Source organism: Aspergillus eucalypticola (assembly GCF_003184535.1).
Source record: "Aspergillus eucalypticola CBS 122712 chromosome Unknown BO83scaffold_23, whole genome shotgun sequence".
Classification (NCBI taxonomy): Eukaryota; Fungi; Ascomycota; class Eurotiomycetes; order Eurotiales; family Aspergillaceae; genus Aspergillus; species Aspergillus eucalypticola.
Window position 1 is genome coordinate 401,014 of NW_020290297.1, and position 18,386 is coordinate 419,399.

General features: G+C 50.5%; 8 protein-coding genes across 8 annotated transcripts; 7 read left to right on the forward strand and 1 right to left on the reverse strand.

Annotated features, from left to right (window-relative positions):
* Positions 1-643: 643 nt before the first annotated feature.
* BO83DRAFT_429812 (ATPase) lies at positions 644-4,329 on the reverse strand (the record flags this gene model as incomplete). Its single annotated transcript, XM_025535490.1, has 7 exons — positions 644-1,719; positions 1,784-1,939; positions 2,004-2,051; positions 2,121-2,180; positions 2,255-2,440; positions 2,517-4,254; positions 4,318-4,329. 7 exons carry the CDS (start codon positions 4,327-4,329, stop codon positions 644-646), a joined length of 3,276 nt encoding a protein of 1,091 aa, XP_025385302.1.
* Positions 4,330-4,939: 610 nt separating this feature from the next.
* On the forward strand, positions 4,940-7,225 carry BO83DRAFT_410341 (uncharacterized protein). The gene is made up of 5 exons (XM_025534207.1): positions 4,940-5,117; positions 5,184-5,475; positions 5,584-5,782; positions 5,833-6,120; positions 6,196-7,225. The coding sequence occupies exons 1-5, from the start codon at positions 4,975-4,977 to the stop codon at positions 7,050-7,052; spliced, it is 1,779 nt and encodes a 592-aa protein (XP_025385303.1). The 5' UTR covers positions 4,940-4,974; the 3' UTR covers positions 7,053-7,225.
* Positions 7,226-8,000: 775 nt separating this feature from the next.
* Positions 8,001-9,467, forward strand: BO83DRAFT_380831 (uncharacterized protein). Its single transcript, XM_025531846.1, has one exon. It carries the CDS (start codon positions 8,450-8,452, stop codon positions 9,269-9,271), a length of 822 nt encoding a protein of 273 aa, XP_025385304.1. The 5' UTR covers positions 8,001-8,449; the 3' UTR covers positions 9,272-9,467.
* Positions 9,468-9,612: 145 nt separating this feature from the next.
* BO83DRAFT_366584 (mannose-6-phosphate isomerase) lies at positions 9,613-11,532 on the forward strand. The gene is made up of 4 exons (XM_025529718.1): positions 9,613-10,016; positions 10,077-10,178; positions 10,234-10,374; positions 10,450-11,532. The coding sequence occupies exons 1-4, from the start codon at positions 9,978-9,980 to the stop codon at positions 11,383-11,385; spliced, it is 1,218 nt and encodes a 405-aa protein (XP_025385305.1). The 5' UTR covers positions 9,613-9,977; the 3' UTR covers positions 11,386-11,532.
* A 300-nt stretch (positions 11,533-11,832) lies between these two features.
* BO83DRAFT_410344 (uncharacterized protein) lies at positions 11,833-14,277 on the forward strand (the record flags this gene model as incomplete). The annotated part of the gene is made up of 5 exons (XM_025534208.1): positions 11,833-12,127; positions 12,218-12,764; positions 13,404-13,620; positions 13,679-13,780; positions 13,810-14,277. The coding sequence occupies exons 1-5, from the start codon at positions 12,007-12,009 to the stop codon at positions 14,275-14,277; spliced, it is 1,455 nt and encodes a 484-aa protein (XP_025385306.1). The 5' UTR covers positions 11,833-12,006.
* BO83DRAFT_380835 (uncharacterized protein) lies at positions 14,273-14,545 on the forward strand. Its single transcript, XM_025531847.1, has one exon. It carries the CDS (start codon positions 14,333-14,335, stop codon positions 14,507-14,509), a length of 177 nt encoding a protein of 58 aa, XP_025385307.1. The 5' UTR covers positions 14,273-14,332; the 3' UTR covers positions 14,510-14,545.
* Positions 14,402-15,810, forward strand: BO83DRAFT_104753 (uncharacterized protein). Its single transcript, XM_025525885.1, has 3 exons — positions 14,402-14,405; positions 14,461-14,545; positions 14,644-15,810. Exon 3 carries the CDS (start codon positions 14,678-14,680, stop codon positions 15,467-15,469), a length of 792 nt encoding a protein of 263 aa, XP_025385308.1. The 5' UTR covers positions 14,402-14,405; positions 14,461-14,545; positions 14,644-14,677; the 3' UTR covers positions 15,470-15,810.
* A 1,029-nt stretch (positions 15,811-16,839) lies between these two features.
* BO83DRAFT_380838 (uncharacterized protein) lies at positions 16,840-18,029 on the forward strand. Its single transcript, XM_025531848.1, has 3 exons — positions 16,840-16,971; positions 17,020-17,259; positions 17,312-18,029. The coding sequence occupies exons 1-3, from the start codon at positions 16,851-16,853 to the stop codon at positions 17,806-17,808; spliced, it is 858 nt and encodes a 285-aa protein (XP_025385309.1). The 5' UTR covers positions 16,840-16,850; the 3' UTR covers positions 17,809-18,029.
* The last annotated feature ends 357 nt before the right edge of the window (positions 18,030-18,386 follow it).

Below are 18,386 nucleotides of genomic sequence, written 5' to 3' on the forward strand. Positions count from 1 at the left end.
AAGGAAGACGCTCGGTAACCCATGTATCAATCTACAATTCTGCTTTCATCCGAGGAACCCACATAGCATAGTAGTAAACAAGCCACAAACACAGACACACACATATCTATATGCATTCCAAGAAGATTGATCAAGCTTTATTGAGCTCCTATGTCAGGTCAGTAACTGTGGTGTTTGTCACTAAATCTATATTAGATGGATGTAGCTGCGTTACTCTGTTGCGCGAGATTTAGTCAATGGCCAAGGAGTATGTGATGGTCAGAGGCTAAAGGGTTATTATTGAATCTACTGGTTAAGTTGGCAGTGGACAATAGATTGAGACGGGATAAATTGTTAGGGATACTTATGTTAATTGCACCTGAACATATGATTCATTTTTAGTCCGTTTGGATAGAAGAGGAAAGCAATGGAGAAGAGGAAAAAAAAAAAAAAAAATAAGAATAGGGAAGGAAAAGAAAACGAAAGGAAGAAGAAGAGAACGAAAATAAACGAAGCAGTTGATTTGGTTCGAAAACACCGAAAATGGAATCATCTATATGCTCGTCAATAGTAGTACCTGCCACTGGTTTCCTTCAAATAAGGACATCATTCCATATGGTAAGAAAGCAGCTAGGCTTGTAGCAGCAGGCGAGACACAACCTGGTTACGAATGGCCAAAGGGCTGACCCTGACCGAATGTCGGCAATGCGGACTGTGATGTTGTAGTTTGCGTAAGTGATGCCATGGTACCAGGTTGCGAGAGGAATTGAGCTTGCTGCGGTTGCTGCTGTGGTGGTTGCAATTGCTGCAAGGTATAGTTGTCGCTGTTTCCGCTGTTGCTTGATATATGAGGGTGGGATTGCAGGGTCAACTGTGGACTTGGCTGCTGCTGCTGCTGCTGTTGAGGTTGCTGCTGCTGCAACTGTTGCAAGCCATAGCTATTATTGGTACTGCCGTTGCTGAACACATGGTATTGTGGTTGCAGGGTGGATTGTGAGCTTAGCTGTTGCTGCTGTTGCTGCTGTTGGAATGGCTGACCAAGTTGCTGACCCACTGGGTTAGGCATGGGCTGCATACTGGCCTGGAAGTTCTGAGCGTTTCCCATATAGGTCTGGCCGCCGCCCAGGCCTCCCATTTGATGTGTGGCTTGGTGTCCGAATGGTGGGGATGCTGATTGAAGGAAACCTCCTTGGGGGTTTGCTGGCTGAAAGGTGGTGCCTTGCGGAGGAGGCTGCGAGTAGAGCCCTCCAAATGCGTTATAGCTAAAATCGTCTCGTCGGACCATGGAGTTGCGGTTTCGCTCCGCATCGTCTTGCATATTTTGGGTACTCCATATATAATTGCTAAACTTATCCGACAATTCGAAAACCTTCTCAAAATACATCGTGCTGAGCTCGATTTTGGAATCCTTGTTGTGACAGTTGTATGTGGCCAGCGCAAGGGCACTTTGGAAGGCATTGCGAATCTGCCGGCCGTTCCAAACAGGACCCGATCCTGGAAGCTGCTGGCGTTCGAATATTCTCTTCGCATATTGGAGCAAGGATTCCTTGTTGACTACGATTCCCGCGCGGACCGCTTCATCGATGTGGCCAGACCAAATATCGTGGGTGGGGGGCCAGTCTAAGGACGGGTAGTAGAGAGACATGTGAATGCGAGACTTGAAGGCTTCATCAAAGGTTCCCACTCGGTTGGTGGTGAGGAACAATATCCCCTCATAGTATTCCAATGTACGAAGGAAAACTAGGTATCCCGGAGTTAGTGATCTTCCCGGGCAAAGAAGAGAGAAAGAAGACTTCTATCCTACCTGAGACGAGGGCATTTCTCTCGGCGTCAAATGCCCGGCGTTGAGTTAAGAACACATCGGCTTCATCAAGAAGCATGATGCACTTCCAATCCTGAGCGAGTCGAAAGATTTCTTTGAGTCTTTCTTCCACATCGCTAGCGGTGAGTCCAAGATCTCCTACATCAATTGAAAATCCAAGTGTAAGCCCCCTCCGACAGTATCGGCATTGTAAATATCTTACCACATGTGACAGGCAGTAGAGGTCTACTGGTACTTATGGCAGCACATTCTATTTGTTTAAGGTTGATTATCGTCAGCAATGGGTACGCTTAGGCTAAAAAGAGCTTGCGCAGCCTACCAGCCGTAGATGTCTTCCCTACTCCGGGTACTCCGTGTAATAGGATTGTCACTCCATTCCCTATCAGAAACATTAGAACGAACGATGAAGAAATCGATGAAGGTATATAGAGTATATAGACCTGAGCACCTTACCCTTGTTCCTGAGCAGGTCAAAATGGACCCCATTAGACGTTTGTCGGGCAAAATGCGCGTGAATTAAGGACTGAACCATGTCCTTGTGGCCTTCCGGAAGGCGTAGTTTTAGCCATGGGTCGCCTTTGGCTTCCCTCTGGCGCAGTTGTTCAGTCCCATTTGGCCCTCGTCCAATCTGGAGACAAGCTGTGAGTGGGTAAAAGAACCCGCATTGTTAGCCATGAAGCAACTGCTGAGAGCAGGCTACACATAATGAACATACCCCATCGCCTGGTCGAAAGCACAAAGGCAAAGACCCTGTCAGGAAGGATCAACAAGTCATCATCAGCTGGGCCACCTCCAACTTTGACCCAGGATTCCCAAACTTGAGCCTGGCCTTCCATATAGTCATCCGTGAATCGTTTATCCCAGGCTTCATCATTCTCGACTCCGGGTCCTCCTTCGGTCTCAGCACTGTCGGTAGCGCCAAAGTCATGTTCACCGGTCATCGGGCGCCACCACGGGATCTCCTCCAACGCGCGTGCAAAGTCTACGATCACATCGCTGTCGATGTGTTCGGAGTAGAAGGAAGCGCTACGGGGAATTTCGTCGACTAGCTCTGTCAGCTTTCGCCCTGCGGGAGTCAAGTAGTGGCACCGGCCAGTGTAATCCAAATGGTGAAACCTTTTCGTGCAATCAAAGAATTGCCTCCCTCGGGCCATCAGGTACTCTCGGTCTGTGAAACCTTCCTTTTCCGCGACAGCGAACGGGAGAACAGGGAGGGACTTGACGGCTTGGGTGCCATCGAACCCGTTTATTCTCACTTGGTGAAAGACGGGAATGAACTTGGTCCCATCAAAGTCTACATAGAAGCAGTCCAGCACAAAGGGAGCCCATGTGCCAGTGGTTAGATCGTTGGTGCGACCCGACTCGCTCAGGTAGCGGCGGCCCCCCGTTCGCTGCACCACCTTCCAGATCTTTTGGGGAGCATTGCTGTTTCTGATGTACACCAGCGTTCCTTGCGCAAAGAGAAACCAGAGATCGACGAATCGCACCATCTCCGGTGCAGCAGCTAGGCTCGCCTGGGCTGGACCAAGGGTCTCATCCATAAATCGCGTCAGGCATCGGAGATCCATGATCAATGCGGTGAGCTCGAAGAGACCCAACGACGACGGATCCTCGACTGCACCCTTATAGAAATTGTCTTCTACGGTAGATTTCTCCATGACTTGCATACCCCCTTCTGAATAGTCCTGCCTTTGCTTCAAAGCAGTTTCCAATTCTGTCAACCTGGCCCGAATTTTCTTTTCGAGATAAACCAATGATTTGAAGGGCCGAAGAAACTTTAGGGGATTTGTAGTGTCATAATCCAGAGCCCCATTGCAAAATTCGTGATTGAAAAAGCTCATCAACCGCTTCGAGTTGATCTTGATTCGTTCCGGTAGCGTAGTTAGCGGAAGAGGGTCACTTGATTCTTTGCTGAAGGCAGCATTTGACCAGCGGTTGCGGCGCATGAATATGATATCGCCCACTGAGGGCTCGGTATTCGGGATCTCAAGGGAGAAATACTTGGTCGAGAAACTGGAGGAGATGGCCGTTTCGCCCCAACTGGAACGATGGATCTCCGGGACAGAGGTCCGCATATCCCTTTTCTCTTCATAGAGCGACTCGGCTATTTCGCTATTGAGTTTGCGTAACCCAGCCATTTGTTCATAAAGGCAGTTAATGATATCAACTATGTTATCCCTCCAGTCAAATTTCGCAACTTCGAAAGCCTTGGATGCTTGATCTTGTAATGTTTTTAATTGAGATATCGACTGGTCATTGGCGTTGAACCACTTCTCTACGGTCGATCTAGGAATGATATCAGATTTGGGTCGACCGTGTGGCGTTGAGTGTTCCTCTGCATTGTCATCATCACCATCATCCGCCGGGGGATTTGTCCTCAGTGAGAGAAACACCCCAGTTGTAGGGTTTGAATTGGTAACAACTGCGGCATCTTTCTCCATCGTGCAGGTATTCTATCTCATCGAATTAGCATTGGCTGGCTGGATAAACACTTCAGAAGTCTGAACAAAACATACATTTTCGGCCATTTTCTCTACAGCCGCTATTGTCTTCGAATTCCTCCGTGGGACAAGCAGATAAGGGAATGCTGGAACGAGACTGATTGTGGGATATCCAAGATCCTTGGGAATGAGGACAATGGGACAAGTACCACAGTAAATGGCAAGGAATTCAGAGCAGTATTTATAAGCCAGTCGCAGGTTCAGCTGAACCCACACTGGTGTCTACTACTAAGAGCGAGTAAGTAGGTGCGCAGATAACCTGTGGGTGCCGCTGCACACTACAATAGCCAATAGTTTAGGTGATTGGCCGTTGCATTCTCCACGATTGTGGAATGGTGCAATAGGATGTGCAGGACGTCATAATATAGTCTGCTAAGAAGGTACCAGCATGCCGATCCATTAGGATGGGGTTTCAGCTGAAACTCATTGACTACATGAAAAAGCAACGAGTAACTTGGGCAGACATGCATGCGTCCAATGAACCCCTATCAACCCCAATCAACCCCGATGAACCCCGATGAACCCCGAAGTTGATAGGTAGTCTGTACGCATGTCTCTTCCGGGATGCCATATGAACAATTCATTCGGCCCATTTACCCCTCTGCATGCTTGATATGGTGCTGATATCGCGGCTCAGCTTTAATCACCCGCCCGTAAAAACATCCTCAGAACATGTTTGACACCGGGAACATGGAAGACAGCATGGCCATAGTCACACCCTGGATGAAGCATAATGCTCCCAGGATTGATCCAGCGTGGGCATTCGCAGAAGCGCAGCGCAAGAGGGAGAACAACATTCCTGATCCTCCACCGCAGTGAGTTGTCAGGTCGTTATGAACATGTTGATGTTGGGACTCACGATGTGTTTTGCGAACTGGCAGTGTTCAAGATCGAAAAAATAGATTCAAGTCTGCCATGAGAGAGTTGTTCCAGACTACTTCAGATAGCCAGGCCAAAGATATCTTCGAACATACCCATACATGGGAGGAGGTTCGCGCAGAGGCCCAAAAAGCGCTGGATCTACGGTATAAATCCAACGGAAAGAAAAACTTCTTACGGAGATCAATACGAAGCATGGGAGAAACTGCTTCCCGATTGGAATTTCTTACTGCGCTGGTCCCCAGTGGAGACTATATGGGCGTTTTATGTGGAGGGCTCAAGCTGGTTTACAATGTACGTATTAGCACATTTCTCTATTGTCGTACCTCTTTGCATTACCTCCCTGATTTACTATATGCCATACACTTGCTCTGTCATACCAGGTTGCTCATAATATAATAGGCAGCAAATCGTATGAATGCCGTTCGCGACATTATTCTAGGATCTCTGGAGACTTTGTCTCGGCCAATCGAGGATGCCTCACCCTACCTGTATACCTACTCCTGGAGCGAAACGCTTTTGGAGAAAGCTAATAACCTTTACATTTGCATCTTGGATGCGATCGAGGCAATTATGAAGTGGATCTCTAAGAAAAGGGGCGGTAAGAACTGCACCTCCATTGTTTTGACTCAGCGTCTCACGATCGTCTAGTCTTTCGAGGTATGCTGGAAAAAGGGAAGGCAGTCGTTCAGCAAGATGACTATGGAGCCCAACTGGAAGCTACGATCGGTGCCAGTGTCGATGAGAAGGCAAAGGCTTTTGAAACAGCCGTCAAGTCCTGCTTGAGCATCGAAGTTCATGATATGGGCCAAAATGTGGTTTGGATCGGCCAAGGGCAGGATGCAATAAGAGGGGATCTGAAGCACCTGGTCCAAGCTGCAGCATCTTGGGAGAGATGTGAGGCCATTCTACGGGATTACATGAGACAGATACAACCAAGTGAGTTTCAAAGTGTTTCGAATCGCCGAGCAGGTGGGCACATTTCTTATTGCTGCTACTAATCTCTCTATCCAGTACTTGCATACCATGCCGCGATGGCTTCTCAGGCCACTCAGGCATGCATCACGATTGAGCAGCTCCTCACTGCTCTCCATTCGCCGGAACCCTTCCCTAGTACTGACATTATACACCGCACGGTCGGGATCATCACTACTGAGAGACGGAGGCTACTGATCTCAGCGAGTCTGCTAGGCGTTGATGCCGAAGACCAGGTGACAGGCGTTCTGCAGGATTCCCGATTTCGCAACTGGCTGCAAAGAATGTATTCTCAAGTCCTTGTGGTCTCCAATATGGAGCAGGATATCCTGCAAGAAAGCCCCATCTCACCGCTAACCTCCATGTGTTCGGTGTTATTGAAATCTCTCACCCCATCTGAACCAGTGATACCAATCGCCTTCTTCTGCCGGCAACACTGCAGCACGCAAGATGGCCTGGCTGGAGTCAGGGAGATGTTGAGATCTCTTATTAATCAATTGACTCTCACTCTCGCCGAGTCTAACCGCCTAGATCTCAGCTTCTTGCTAGAGGATGGTCTGGACGCCGTCAGGAAGCAAGATGTGATGTTCCTTTGCCGCTTATTTGCCGAAGTGGTCAAACGTATCCCAAGCGGGGTGATCATATGCATCATTGACGGTATCGATTTTTTTAGCAACCAGATTCATCTACCATGGCTGAATGTGATTATGCGGTTTTTCAATGATCTCATGGGGTTTGTCACTGGGAGCCTGGTGTTCAAAATGTTGCTTACCAGCCATCGAGGAGCCAGTCTTGCCTCACAGTGGTTTCCCTGTCGGGTGGAATTACCCATGCACAGGAATGAGATGTTAAATGGTATTGGAGTTATCATGAGGGAGATGCAGTCAATCTTCTAGGAAACCTCATATTGTACTCGGGCTTCAATGGGCGGATGCGGAGCATAAGGCGCACCAGGTGGTTCACACGCTCCGCTGTACTTTTCCATTCTAGGGATTACCTGGGAACATTCAAGAATTGCAGGTGATGAAACAGTGCTTTTTTCTTTCGAATACTGTCTAGGATATCTTGATTGCACAGAGGGAACATGGTTCTGTAATATGTCTTCCATGAAAGGTTAAGTCGAGTTATTTAGCAACAGCCTCCACTGTTCTTAGTCATTAATCTACTGTTATATAACCGACTTTTCCTCCAAAGAGTATAGCTTTCATAACTAGTATAGACTCCATAACCTGCTAACCTGCTAGAATATTACTCCAGGTCAATACTTCACAACCTGAAGCCCCGCACAGCTTAGTAACAGCACAGTAGCAGGCCCTATCACACAACTAACGAGTCCAGCTCCAAGAATAGAAGGTCACAAGGAAGCACCACCTGCCATTGGCTCCCAGCCCTACTTACCGACCAGATGAAACGCCGGATGGGATGAAGTGGCCTCCCACACCAGATGGAATAGAGTGTGAGTGGTTTCAGAGCCAGAGGGAGGGGTTCCCGGGCGCGACGCTGCTGCAAGTGACCAACTAGTGCTTCTAAATCCGTCCGCATTTACCACCATTCTTTCCCCGAATCCGGGCGGTTAATTAGGACGGTAAACCAGTGATCTGAAAATAGATCATGGCATCTGGTCAGCCTATCAGTGGTATTCCTTTTCCACCCGCCGGACGATCCCTCCAGTCGAACCCTTGGCTGGAGCGCCCAACCGTCACCCCGGGCGGCTAACCCACGATGAGACAACCATGATGCGGGTGATGGGCATGGAGTGTGCTGCTAAACTTGGCAACAAAACAAATGAACATGCATGATGTGTTTTGATATCGATGGTGGAACAAGAAAGGTATCACCATCGCGGCCCCTGCTCGTGCAAGGCTTTTATATGGACCATCCGCCATGTTCAGACGAGGCTGTCTCAGAACCAGACTGGCAGCCTTGGAGAAAGCCTGACTTCGATTCTTCTGACAAAGTATCTTGATATGGTCTGTGCTTGGCGAGGTTGTTGCATCCTGCCTGTTATACTCTAAATTAACTTGTCTTCTTTTTTGCCTTTCCTGTTCCTCCAATCACCTCGACCTATTATCTCTGCCCTGGCTAGACGTGCATCTGTCAGCACCGTGTCTGCTGCACCTTACCCTGCCTAGTCCCTAGCTACCAGGCCAACCGTTGGAGAGTCTGGGGTAGAAGCCTCCAATCTAGAGAGCTTATCCTCTGCCACTGTCATGTGTCATCTCCAGCTATCTTAAGGCTGAGAGTTGTGTCCTTCCATCCAATCATCCTCCATCTCTCCATCTCCATCTCCACCATGGCCAGTATAGTCACCGGCCCTCTCGGTCGATTTCGTAAGAACGGATCCCACAAACGGCTGCACGAACGATGGGGCGACGTGGGCATCACCGTTCCCACCGAGGGCTCCTGGAACCAGCGCGACAACCCCCACAGGTCATCAGACCGCAGACGACCCGCCTACGAAGTTCTAAGTCGAGGACAGGATAGTCCTGTCGAGGATCATCACGACTCTACCCAACCCAGCTCTTTCTCCGTCAAGGCGCTAAACCCGCGCCGTCTTTCCATGCGCATCAGCTCCCGCTCCAAACCGACCACCGACGACCCTAAAGAAAACAATACCCCCACCGACCGTCAAACCAAAGCAGAAAGACGGGTATCTCAGTTTACCTACCGACCAATTCACCAAGATTATCCCACGGAGATGGCTGAAAAGGCTTCTCGACAGAGTCAGCACTCTCCCCGATTCAAATACATCCCTACTGCGCCTCAGTATGCTGAGGAACTTGGACTCCCGACTTCACGTCGCTGGTCGAGTCAGCGGCATAGTGTGCAGAGTAGTTGTCCGAGTGAGGGTACGCGGCGGAGTCATCGCCGGTATCCTGATGCGGCAGAGGACTGCTACGATGATGAGTACTATGAAGAGAGGAGGGAGCGGTATGAACGACCTTTATCTACTCGACGAGATAGGAGCAGTGTGGACTACTATAGTGCTGCTGCTAGTCGACGGGGCAGTCCGGCGTTGGGTCGCAGTGGGGGATCTAGTACGGAGAAGCGGGGCCGGTCTGGGAGAAACTTGACGACAGCGATGGTCCCGGATGCCGATGATATTTATGGATAATCAATGATTGTTTTGTTGTGATGTTGACCCGGTTTAGCGATGCATTACTAGTTCCATATGTGACGGCCGTGATGGGGACTTTAGCGCATCTGCATATATTTTTAGGGCGTTGGCGGATTTCTGAGCAAATTTCCAGTCCATTTGGACTAGCCGTTCAAAATAATAGATTTCTTGGTTCTGATAATTAACATCCGACTATAATTATCTCAAAATTTGTTACTAGTGATGATTCGTAGCATTACCCTAGATTACTAACACTGACAGCGTTGCAGTCATAGTACTTAGTTAAGTAACATTCCATACTGAACTGACGTCAACTTGACGGCCCGCCCTCACCACTACTCTCTAATTGCATCCTCAGGGACTATTGTCTTCCAAATTTCTACGACTTGAATCGCTTAAGAGAGAATACAGTATGTGCAGATAAGATAAGAAAGGTTAAGATTTAAACTCCATCACTCGTCGGAAGGCTTCCCGGGCCAGGGCGAGACCATCAGGGCATGGCAGTAGTGATCAGGGCATGACGCCATTCCATCCGGCCATTCCACGCAGTCCATGACGCCATGTTCACGCAGTCAACATCGAACTTCATATATAAGTAAATATCGGTATACCCTATGAAATGTTCTTCTCCTTGGCCTAAATGAAGTATCATCGAGTTTCTGTCAGAGTCTAGTACATATAAATTGATTTCTCTCTCATCACAATGACCACCTCGGTATTTCAGCTTAAGTGCGGGATCAAGGTATGCATCAATTAATCACAACATTTGACATAAATTTGCGAATTTAACTGACGTTAATAGAATGATCCCTGGGGTAAGCAAGGTAAAAACTCATTAGCTGGTGTACTCTGCTCCAAGACGCCTGGTACAATTGAAGTGGAGGATGATCAGCATTATTCTGAGGTATGTCCCAGTACCCACCTTCTCAGAGATAATTGTACTAAGTAGCTGTGACTAGATGTGGATGGGCACATATCCCACCGTCCCATCTCGTATCCTTGCCACAGGTGAACTCCTAAGCGAATACCTCCAAAAGCACCCCGAGGTCACGGGAGAAGGCTACAAGAAATGGGGTACGGAGGTGCCTTTTCTCCCGAAGGTATATCCCTAACCTCTATTACCCCATTTTTATCATCCTGTAATAAACACTGACAGAATATTTGCACGAGTGAAGATCCTCTCCTTCCAAAAAGCCCTTCCTCTCCAAATCCACCCTGACAAAAAACTCGCCGAGAAACTCCATGAATCCCAGCCAGACAAATACTCGGACCCGAATCACAAGCCCGAAATTGCCATTGCCCTTTCCAACTTCGAGCTCTTCGTCGGCTTCAAGCCCCTACACGAGATCGAAAACCTCTTCAAACTCGCCCCTCTCCAACGCTTCCTCCCCACAGAAACCAATGCCCCTACCTTCGACGATTCCCTCCTACGCGAAATCTCCCGCATCCTACTCACTCTTCCACCCATACTGGTCTCCGAAACCATCTCCTCCCTGCTCACCATCCCAGAGGCCCAGTTCGGCCCGAACCAGCGATACATCCCTGGCCTACTGACTAGATTGAAGAAGATGTACCCTGATACCGATAACGGGAGTCTTGTCGCCACGATCCTTATGAATTATATGACTCTTGGGCCTGGGGAGGCGGTTTGCGTACCTGCGGATAGTATGCATGCGTATCTTACCGGAGATATTATGGAGTGTATGGCTAGGTCGGATAATGTCATAAATACGGGGTTTTGTCCCAAGGCGGAGAGCGATGATGTGGATTTGTTTACGGGGTCGTTGAGTTTCACACCGCATGATGTGGATAGCGCTCTTTTGAGGGGGAAGAAAAGTGATGTTGGGAAGTGTTGGAAGACGGAGGTTTATGAGCCGCCGTTTTCAGAGTTCTCGGTGCTAGGGGTAAGGCTTGGGAAGGGGGAGAAGGAGGTGCATAGGGCGGTTAAGGGGGTGAGTTTGTTAGTTGTTGTGAGGGGCAGTGGATGGATGGGTGTGGACGGTGAGAAGTTTGAGTTGAAGGAAGGGTGGGTTTATTTTGTGGGTGCTGGGGTTGAGGTGAACTTTGAGACTGAGGGGGGGTTGTTGGTTTATAGGCCTTTTGCGGAGTAGATTTTCCGTTTTCTCTTCTCTTTGTTCCGTCAGTGAGAGTGGGAATTGGGAGGTTGGTATTTGTATGAACGATGGAGATATGTGTCTATTTCAAGTCCGGCTAGCCCTACAGAATTAGCTACAGATAGGATATGCTATTTTCGTACCCTCCCGGACCCTCATCGCGAATAAGCGCCCTTAGAACATACTCCTTCCAAGCGCTCAGGCACCGCGACTCCACGTCTCTCATCCAATGGATCCCGTTAACACCTTATCGGGATGCTATTTTTGGCTTGGTATTTGCTTGTTCGTTCATCTCCACGAGTTGTGATGTGCGAGTCCCTGGTTGAGTGACAGGTTCGGTGAGATTAAAATAGATGCCGAGCGGGGAAAGGCACTTTTCAAGCGCCAGGATGGAATTGACTGGTGAGCTTGAGTAGTATTTTAAGTCGAAGGGCTCTCTGGTTCTTTCCAGTGGGTTGGTCTGCATTCTGTTTTGTTTCGTTTTCTGGTGTGCTGTTTCATCATTGTGCTGCGTGCGTTGGTGCTTGAAGCAAGCAAGAAAGTTGTCATCCATTCTGCTATCCACTCCGCTCCACTCACTCCCATCTATCCGTCATACCCACCAAGAGGGTATGCACGATGATCCTGCCTCGTGATGGATATCCTCGTCAAGACTCATCATCGTCCGTGGAGTCTCCCTCGTCCGGTCGGGATCAGATAATTATTGGCGTGGTGTTTGGAGGAGTAGCAGTGATCATGAGTATGTTGTCACCTTCCATCAATCATTCCTTCCTTGCTATGCCATGAACATTGGGGCTCGACACCATCTCATCTCACTCTGTCCTGCAAGTCATAAGCGCCATCCTCCTCATCCGATGCAAGAAGCGAAGCAATGAACGCCGTCATCGCCGTCAGCAGCAACGCCTGCTCGCCCATCATTTGTCTCAATCCACCACTGGGTACTATCAGTATCATCCTGACTTGGAAGGAAGCAAGCCTCAGACTCCCGAGTACCCACTTGAGATCACCTCCACAACACAGCAGGAACCTTCATCATGTCTTGAACAACAGCAACATCATCCTCAGCAGAGGGTCATTGAGGATCCCCCGCCGGCGTATCAGCCCCTCCCTGTGTATGACCCCTCTCGGTACCACGGGGTTGATGGCATGGTCGGCATCGCGGTGCCATATCCTGGGGTCACAGCTAGTATGTATCGGATTTCAGGATTGGGAATAGAGCCTCAAAGAAGAGTGCCAGATCGAGACTCGAATGCCTTTAGCTTTGCGGTCGAGGAGAGGCTGGATGTGCCGGTCAACAGGCCAGGTGGTGAGGCGGAGGAAGGCCAGTCGGTTCAACGACCTAGACCGGTGCTGTCACGCTTGGTGACGAATTTTGGGTAGGCTGAATATAGTCATGTCTTTCTTATGTTCCTATGTTGGGTGGTTGGCGTCATGGTTGGTGCTGTTGGGTGTTAAGGTGTTTTGGGTTTATGGCTTTAATGATGATGACGATGATCACGACGACAATGATGATGATTGCAGACTAGACATGGGATGAAGAAATTGATGGGAAAATGATATGACTGACTTAGGTACGTATCTACTATTGTCTTTTCCATTCCTGTCTGTCCTGCTACTATTGTATCTTTTTCATTGCAAGTCACCTTCTCTTCTCCCCTCATCCTGGACGAACTGAACCAGGATGGATCCCCGCTCCACCCAACCACACAATCGCTTTCTTCATCATCTACATATCTCCGGCCTAAATTACTGTGCCGGGCATGGTGTGATGAGCCAAGGCAGATTGATGAGTGACTGCCAAAGAATTAAGCGTGGAGGAGCCCGAAGGCGGCAAGCCACTGGGGGACCCCCTCCCTCCCCCCTTCTCTTCCTCTTTTCTTCTTCCTCCACCACCACCTCCTCTTCCATCTCTTCCAACCCACAGCGTTCCCACCATCTTCTTCCCCCTCATGTCTCACTCTACTGCAGCTAGACAATCGGCCGGACTCGACTGCTGCACGGTGACAAGTGACAAGTGACCACTACACTGGCCCTCGCGCGCCGTCTCCATCACGGCGCGTAGATAAGCTCGACGGGTGGTTCGGGCCCAACCGCGACGATCAACCGGTGATTGTCGCTGCTGCTTCCCCTCTTCTCCTCCTCCAGACCCTGGTTCCCATCGAAGCTTCTGCGCCAATCAATTTTCCGACCTCCAACCCCCCGGTTAGCAATGCTACGTCGGAGTTTGGTGCGGCAGTCGAGCTGTCGATTCGAGTCCAGCTGCTGCTACTACTGCTACTACGACAACTAGTGGCATTCCTCATCACGCTCCCTCCCTCACATCGACAGGGATCTCGCCCATTTTGTAGCCGCTGAGAGGTCCATTCATCTCCCAGAACAAGGATTGCCTTGTGTCACACCCATTCCATATCTCTCTCGCAGCCGCTGGATGGACCACGCCAAGGGAGGACTATCAACTACTGCTGTGGTTGGATGTCGCCAACTTCCCGGAGTCTGTTAGCAGCCCCCTCCGGTAGGCTGGCTGCAGGTTGCCTGCAAGTTGACTGCGCCGCTCAGCTATTCTCCCGACTGCTCTCCCCTCTTTTACCATCTCCAGGCACGCGGACCGGTTCTGCTCCCTGCTCCAGAGGCTCTCCCATGACCAGTCACTGCGTCGGAATCGTCATCCCGCTCACAAAACAAAGGGCGATCCCCCTCCGGTTGACTGAGACTTCTCCCACTGGCCGCGTACGCCCGACGGGCCTCCCCACCCAGGGCGACAAAATGTCCGCTGTGATGGAGGGTGAACCATTCTGTCGGGTTCAGGTAGTGTCTGCTCGCCTTTCACCGTCCGTCCCGTTCGCTGGGCTTCGATGTTCATCCCTCTTCGCACTGAGGATCGTTCCCTGAAGGAATTCAGCGTTGGTCCCTGAAAGGGTCTTTCTTCTGCCATCCTGTGGGCGATATGCAGCCGGCTTTCGGCCGATGGATTCGATTGTTCGGTGTTCAATCCCCCGTTTTGACACTTTTCCATGCAAGTCTTTCGGTGGCTGTCTGGTCCCTGTTCCTATCTTACTTTTCTGTTCTAGGCAGCTTCGGGACCGGCTCGTGGGGGCCTCTGAAGCAGAGGCACCCGACCTAAATCAAACCCGTAGACGGCGGGCCCTTACATTTTAAGGTACCGTGGTTGGACTTGATCCTTCTTAACCTAGTTTTTCCTCCGAGTTCTTGGAGGGACCTGTGCGGTCGATGCTGACGCGGGCCCGGGTGCTCCAGCTCGACTACATTAAGAAAGGACGCTCTTGTGACCATGACGGCTATCATCCAAAAATTACGACGCAAGCGAAAGCTATCTTCAGAGCTGCACTCGCGATGGGGGGATGTCTCCATCACTTATCCAAACGGTGGGTCCTGGAGTCAATGGGATCAGTCTTCTACCGGCGCAACTTCAGCCTCTCCTGACCACGAGCGACGGCATGGCTCCTTAGAACTCAATCGATCCGCCACCGCGCCGAGACTGGGGAGTTACAGCCGCATTGGGGATGCCAATGTGCGGGCGCCATCCGTGGATTCAGCCATGACGATTCCTACCGGCCATTATGATGCACAACTTAGTCGAATGCGAAGAAAAAACCAACAGCAGAGCCCTCCAGTCGGCGTGTCGAAAGTCCTGGATTCTCCCCGCGAATGCGACCATGCGTCGTGCTCAGACGAGTCCTCTGAAGATGAGGAAGACGAGGTGGCCGTGCCCGCTCCTCTAAATGTCTCCCGCGACCACAATCCAGCCGAGAAAGAAGAAGCTGATGCCTATTCGCAAGCATCCAAATCGCCTCCCTTGTCGGTAACATCTCGCATGCGTAGTCGGCACAGCGCTCAGAGACACACGATGGACCCTCCGATGTCAGCACCTGGAACGGCCGGGTCGAAGCATACCAGCTACAGCTCTTCGGTGCCCTCGAATCCGTCGGACGACCAGCGACCGCAGGGACACCGTCTGTCTACGCAACATGATCGAAAATCGGTACGGCGCCCCAAGCCAGAGCCGCTGAGTTTACCGACACAACCTGAAATGGTGCCGTCGTATGATGAATTGTACGGATAACTACTGGAATCTGGGGCAGGACCCATGGGAGGCTTTCTGATTGATTTTTGAATTTTGCGTATATCACTTGCGTGCATGCTTGCTTGACTTTGGGCATGGCAGTCACGGCCGAGCTACGCCGGACTGGCCTACTTTGTTTGGGTGGATGGGAATCTTAATTCAGCCGTGAGAGGGCAAAAGATTTAACCTGCATGCATTGTGGCGTCTCATTCCTTTCGGGAGGCGTTTTCCTTGATTCTCTTGTTTATACTTTGGCTGATTTGTGTGGACTTTTCTCATTACCTTTTTGGGGTTGATTAAATTGTTGGAAATCCGTTCATGGCGTGATAATTATTCCCAGCTAGTATGTTGGCGTGTCGCCGTAGGTGACAGCAACGGTCATCTTGACCCCAATCTATGGATAAGTGTCTCTACGCCCCAACAGCGGCAGCACGACTCCTCTCGAAGCCCCAATTAAGTTAGGGCGATCAACACCGGAGGGGCTGATGGATTCATTGGACAGCAATGATCCAAAATGAGCAGGGATGCTAATTAGTGGCAGTGGATGTGATAGGCAAGCAGCCAGTCACCCTGGGCCAATGCGGAGGCGCGAGTAAGCGCCCATCCCCGCGAGCAGGTCAGAGCTCGCCGCCAATCTGCGGCCATCACGGCGCATCACATCCACGGCTTGCCCGCAGCTCCATGCCACTAGCCGCCAATGAACGTGCATCCTGGCAGCGGCAGGAGTTGCTGCACTGGCCGTCACAATCACCGTCACACCTCCCTCAGAGACAACCCGCTTTCGCTGCTTCTGAGAGGCCCTCGAAGCGCCCGGGCTACTGCTCCTCACTGAGCTCGTTGGATCTTCCTCACCCCATCCAAGAGGCAGGCATGTCTGCCAATCCGGGACGGAACGGTGTCTCCCCTCCTCGGCCCTCTGCTTTATCAATTCACACCATGGCACCGATCCTGCCGTTTAACTGACGATCTATCTGGGTTGGGACCGGTTAACCTTCACATTTCTACCCTCGCTTTCCCCATCGTGTCATTCCCGGTTGTGCTCCCTCTCTGCCTCTTGCTGCACGGTGCTCTCGGCGCGGGTTCTGTCGACCGCACTGTCTCCAGCCTTCCCTCGTTTGGTCGTAAGATAAAACGGTAGCATTGGGAGGTTATCGTACCGTCTCCGACGCTCGATCGACCCAAAGCAAATACCAAGATGCTCGGTTCTTGGGGTCTAAGCCCCAGATCTACATCGAGATGGGCAGCGGCTGCCGCAGCGGCGTCCTTTCTGCTCGTCAGCCACGTCGCACCCCCGGCGACAGCGTTGTACGTGAGCGAAGGCTCCCCATGCTGGGATGTCTGTAACGACCCCACCAACACCACCACCTCGGAGATTGTCTGCATGGACGCGGCCTATAATGACACCACGACTGGCAAGAACTTCAAAGATTGCGTCTCGTGTGCGCTCAACAGTACCTACTACGATCCCAGTTCGTTGGTGACGGACGTGGACTGGGGATTGTGTAAGCCTGCTCCATGTGCGATCTAAAACCTGTTGTTAACGTGGTTAGATAACCTCCGCTATGCGTTCAGCGCCTGTGTCTACGGTTATCCGGCGGGCGTCGACAGCGTCTCGTCGCAGTGCTTGGTTTCCTGCCAAGGACTAGACAGCGCGATCGAGTTCGACTTGCTCACTCCGAACGATATCAATCTTCGCGCCTGGTGCTCCACCTCCACGTTTGCCGATAATCAGATAGAAACCTGCGAGTTCTGCTACAACCTGACCGAAACGCAAGTGCTTATGGCCAATTGTGAGTTTCCCAGCTCTTCTGTACGAGTTTTGACTAACTTGAAGGTCAATAGTCATCGAAGCCCTCCGCTATGACTGCCACTTTCCCGTTCCATCCCAAACAGCCTTCCCGATCAGCCCGTCGTTGATCTTTGCCCAGGAACAATTACCTACCTATAGCAGCAACCTGCTGGACACGCCCAGCGGAGGCGGGGTCAACTATAAATTGGCAACTCTGATCGGCCTGCCGCTCATGGGTTTCGTGATTCTCCTTATCATCTTGACTATCGGCTGTGTACTCGGCATCAGCTGGTGGCGGCGCCAAGAGCGCGAGGACGAGGAGTTGCGCCAGTGGAAGGCCATGGCGGCGGAGAATCCGTGGAGCGAGTACCCACCGCCGGAGATGTACTCGCAGCCGCAGCAGATCACGCAGTACGGCTCGGGGTTCCAGGTCGTGGACACTGATGGTCGCACTCATGAGGTGGGGTATTCTAAGAAGGTGATAATGAATGTGTCGGAAGATAAGGGGAAGAGTCCGTCGCAGGAGTATCCGGGGGAGTTGAAGCTGTGATGCGCAGAACTTGTCGGTAGCGTATTGAAATGATGAAGTAACACCAAAGTGGGCGAAACGGTGGATATGAACCATTTCCTTGTTTTTGTACCTGTCATGTCATTGTTATTCTGTTTTGATGTGCATAATGAGGCATATACCCCCGCATTGCTGGTGCACATAAACTCTATTGAGTATGAATATGAATAATGAGAGAAGCGAATTCAAGTTGTGAAACAATCAAACAAGAAACAAGGATCCCATCTCATCAAGAGATGAACGAGTTGTAGTTCGAACAGATGAATTGAAGAGTATATATACACCACCCAAGGGAGCAGAACCGTCTATATCTCCTGAGAAGAGAAGGGAAAAGAAGAAATCACAAACCTGAAGACCTGTCCCCGTACTTTATACCCCTCATCCCCAACTTAAATAAAGACAAAGTTTACAAATACACAGAAGGGAAAAGATAACCGCCCTCGGCATCCTGCAAGGGCCCATCCATCCACAGCTCAACTCAATACCTCCTCCCCCCCCGCCTCCTCTGAAAGAAGCATGAAAGAAAAGTTCAAGTTCAAGCAGATATACCAAAAATAACA

Bases quoted from the DNA above. Each gene is read 5' to 3' on its own strand.
- BO83DRAFT_410341 (XM_025534207.1), top strand. From the start codon at position 4,975: ATGTTTGACACCGGGAACATGGAAGACAGCATGGCCATAGTCACACCC. The intron at 5,118-5,183 runs GTGAGTTGTCAG...GCGAACTGGCAG, and splicing joins ATTCCTGATCCTCCACCGCA to TGTTCAAGATCGAAAAAATA. The intron at 6,121-6,195 runs GTGAGTTTCAAA...CTCTCTATCCAG, and splicing joins CATGAGACAGATACAACCAA to TACTTGCATACCATGCCGCG.
- BO83DRAFT_380831 (XM_025531846.1), top strand. From the start codon at position 8,450: ATGGCCAGTATAGTCACCGGCCCTCTCGGTCGATTTCGTAAGAACGGA.
- BO83DRAFT_366584 (XM_025529718.1), top strand. From the start codon at position 9,978: ATGACCACCTCGGTATTTCAGCTTAAGTGCGGGATCAAG. The intron at 10,179-10,233 runs GTATGTCCCAGT...AGCTGTGACTAG, and splicing joins ATGATCAGCATTATTCTGAG to ATGTGGATGGGCACATATCC. The intron at 10,375-10,449 runs GTATATCCCTAA...GCACGAGTGAAG, and splicing joins AGGTGCCTTTTCTCCCGAAG to ATCCTCTCCTTCCAAAAAGC.
- BO83DRAFT_380835 (XM_025531847.1), top strand. From the start codon at position 14,333: ATGCAGCCGGCTTTCGGCCGATGGATTCGATTGTTCGGTGTTCAATCC.
- BO83DRAFT_104753 (XM_025525885.1), top strand. From the start codon at position 14,678: ATGACGGCTATCATCCAAAAATTACGACGCAAGCGAAAGCTATCTTCA.
- BO83DRAFT_380838 (XM_025531848.1), top strand. From the start codon at position 16,851: ATGGACGCGGCCTATAATGACACCACGACTGGCAAGAACTTCAAAGAT. The intron at 16,972-17,019 runs GTAAGCCTGCTC...TAACGTGGTTAG, and splicing joins GGACGTGGACTGGGGATTGT to ATAACCTCCGCTATGCGTTC. The intron at 17,260-17,311 runs GTGAGTTTCCCA...GAAGGTCAATAG, and splicing joins GCAAGTGCTTATGGCCAATT to TCATCGAAGCCCTCCGCTAT.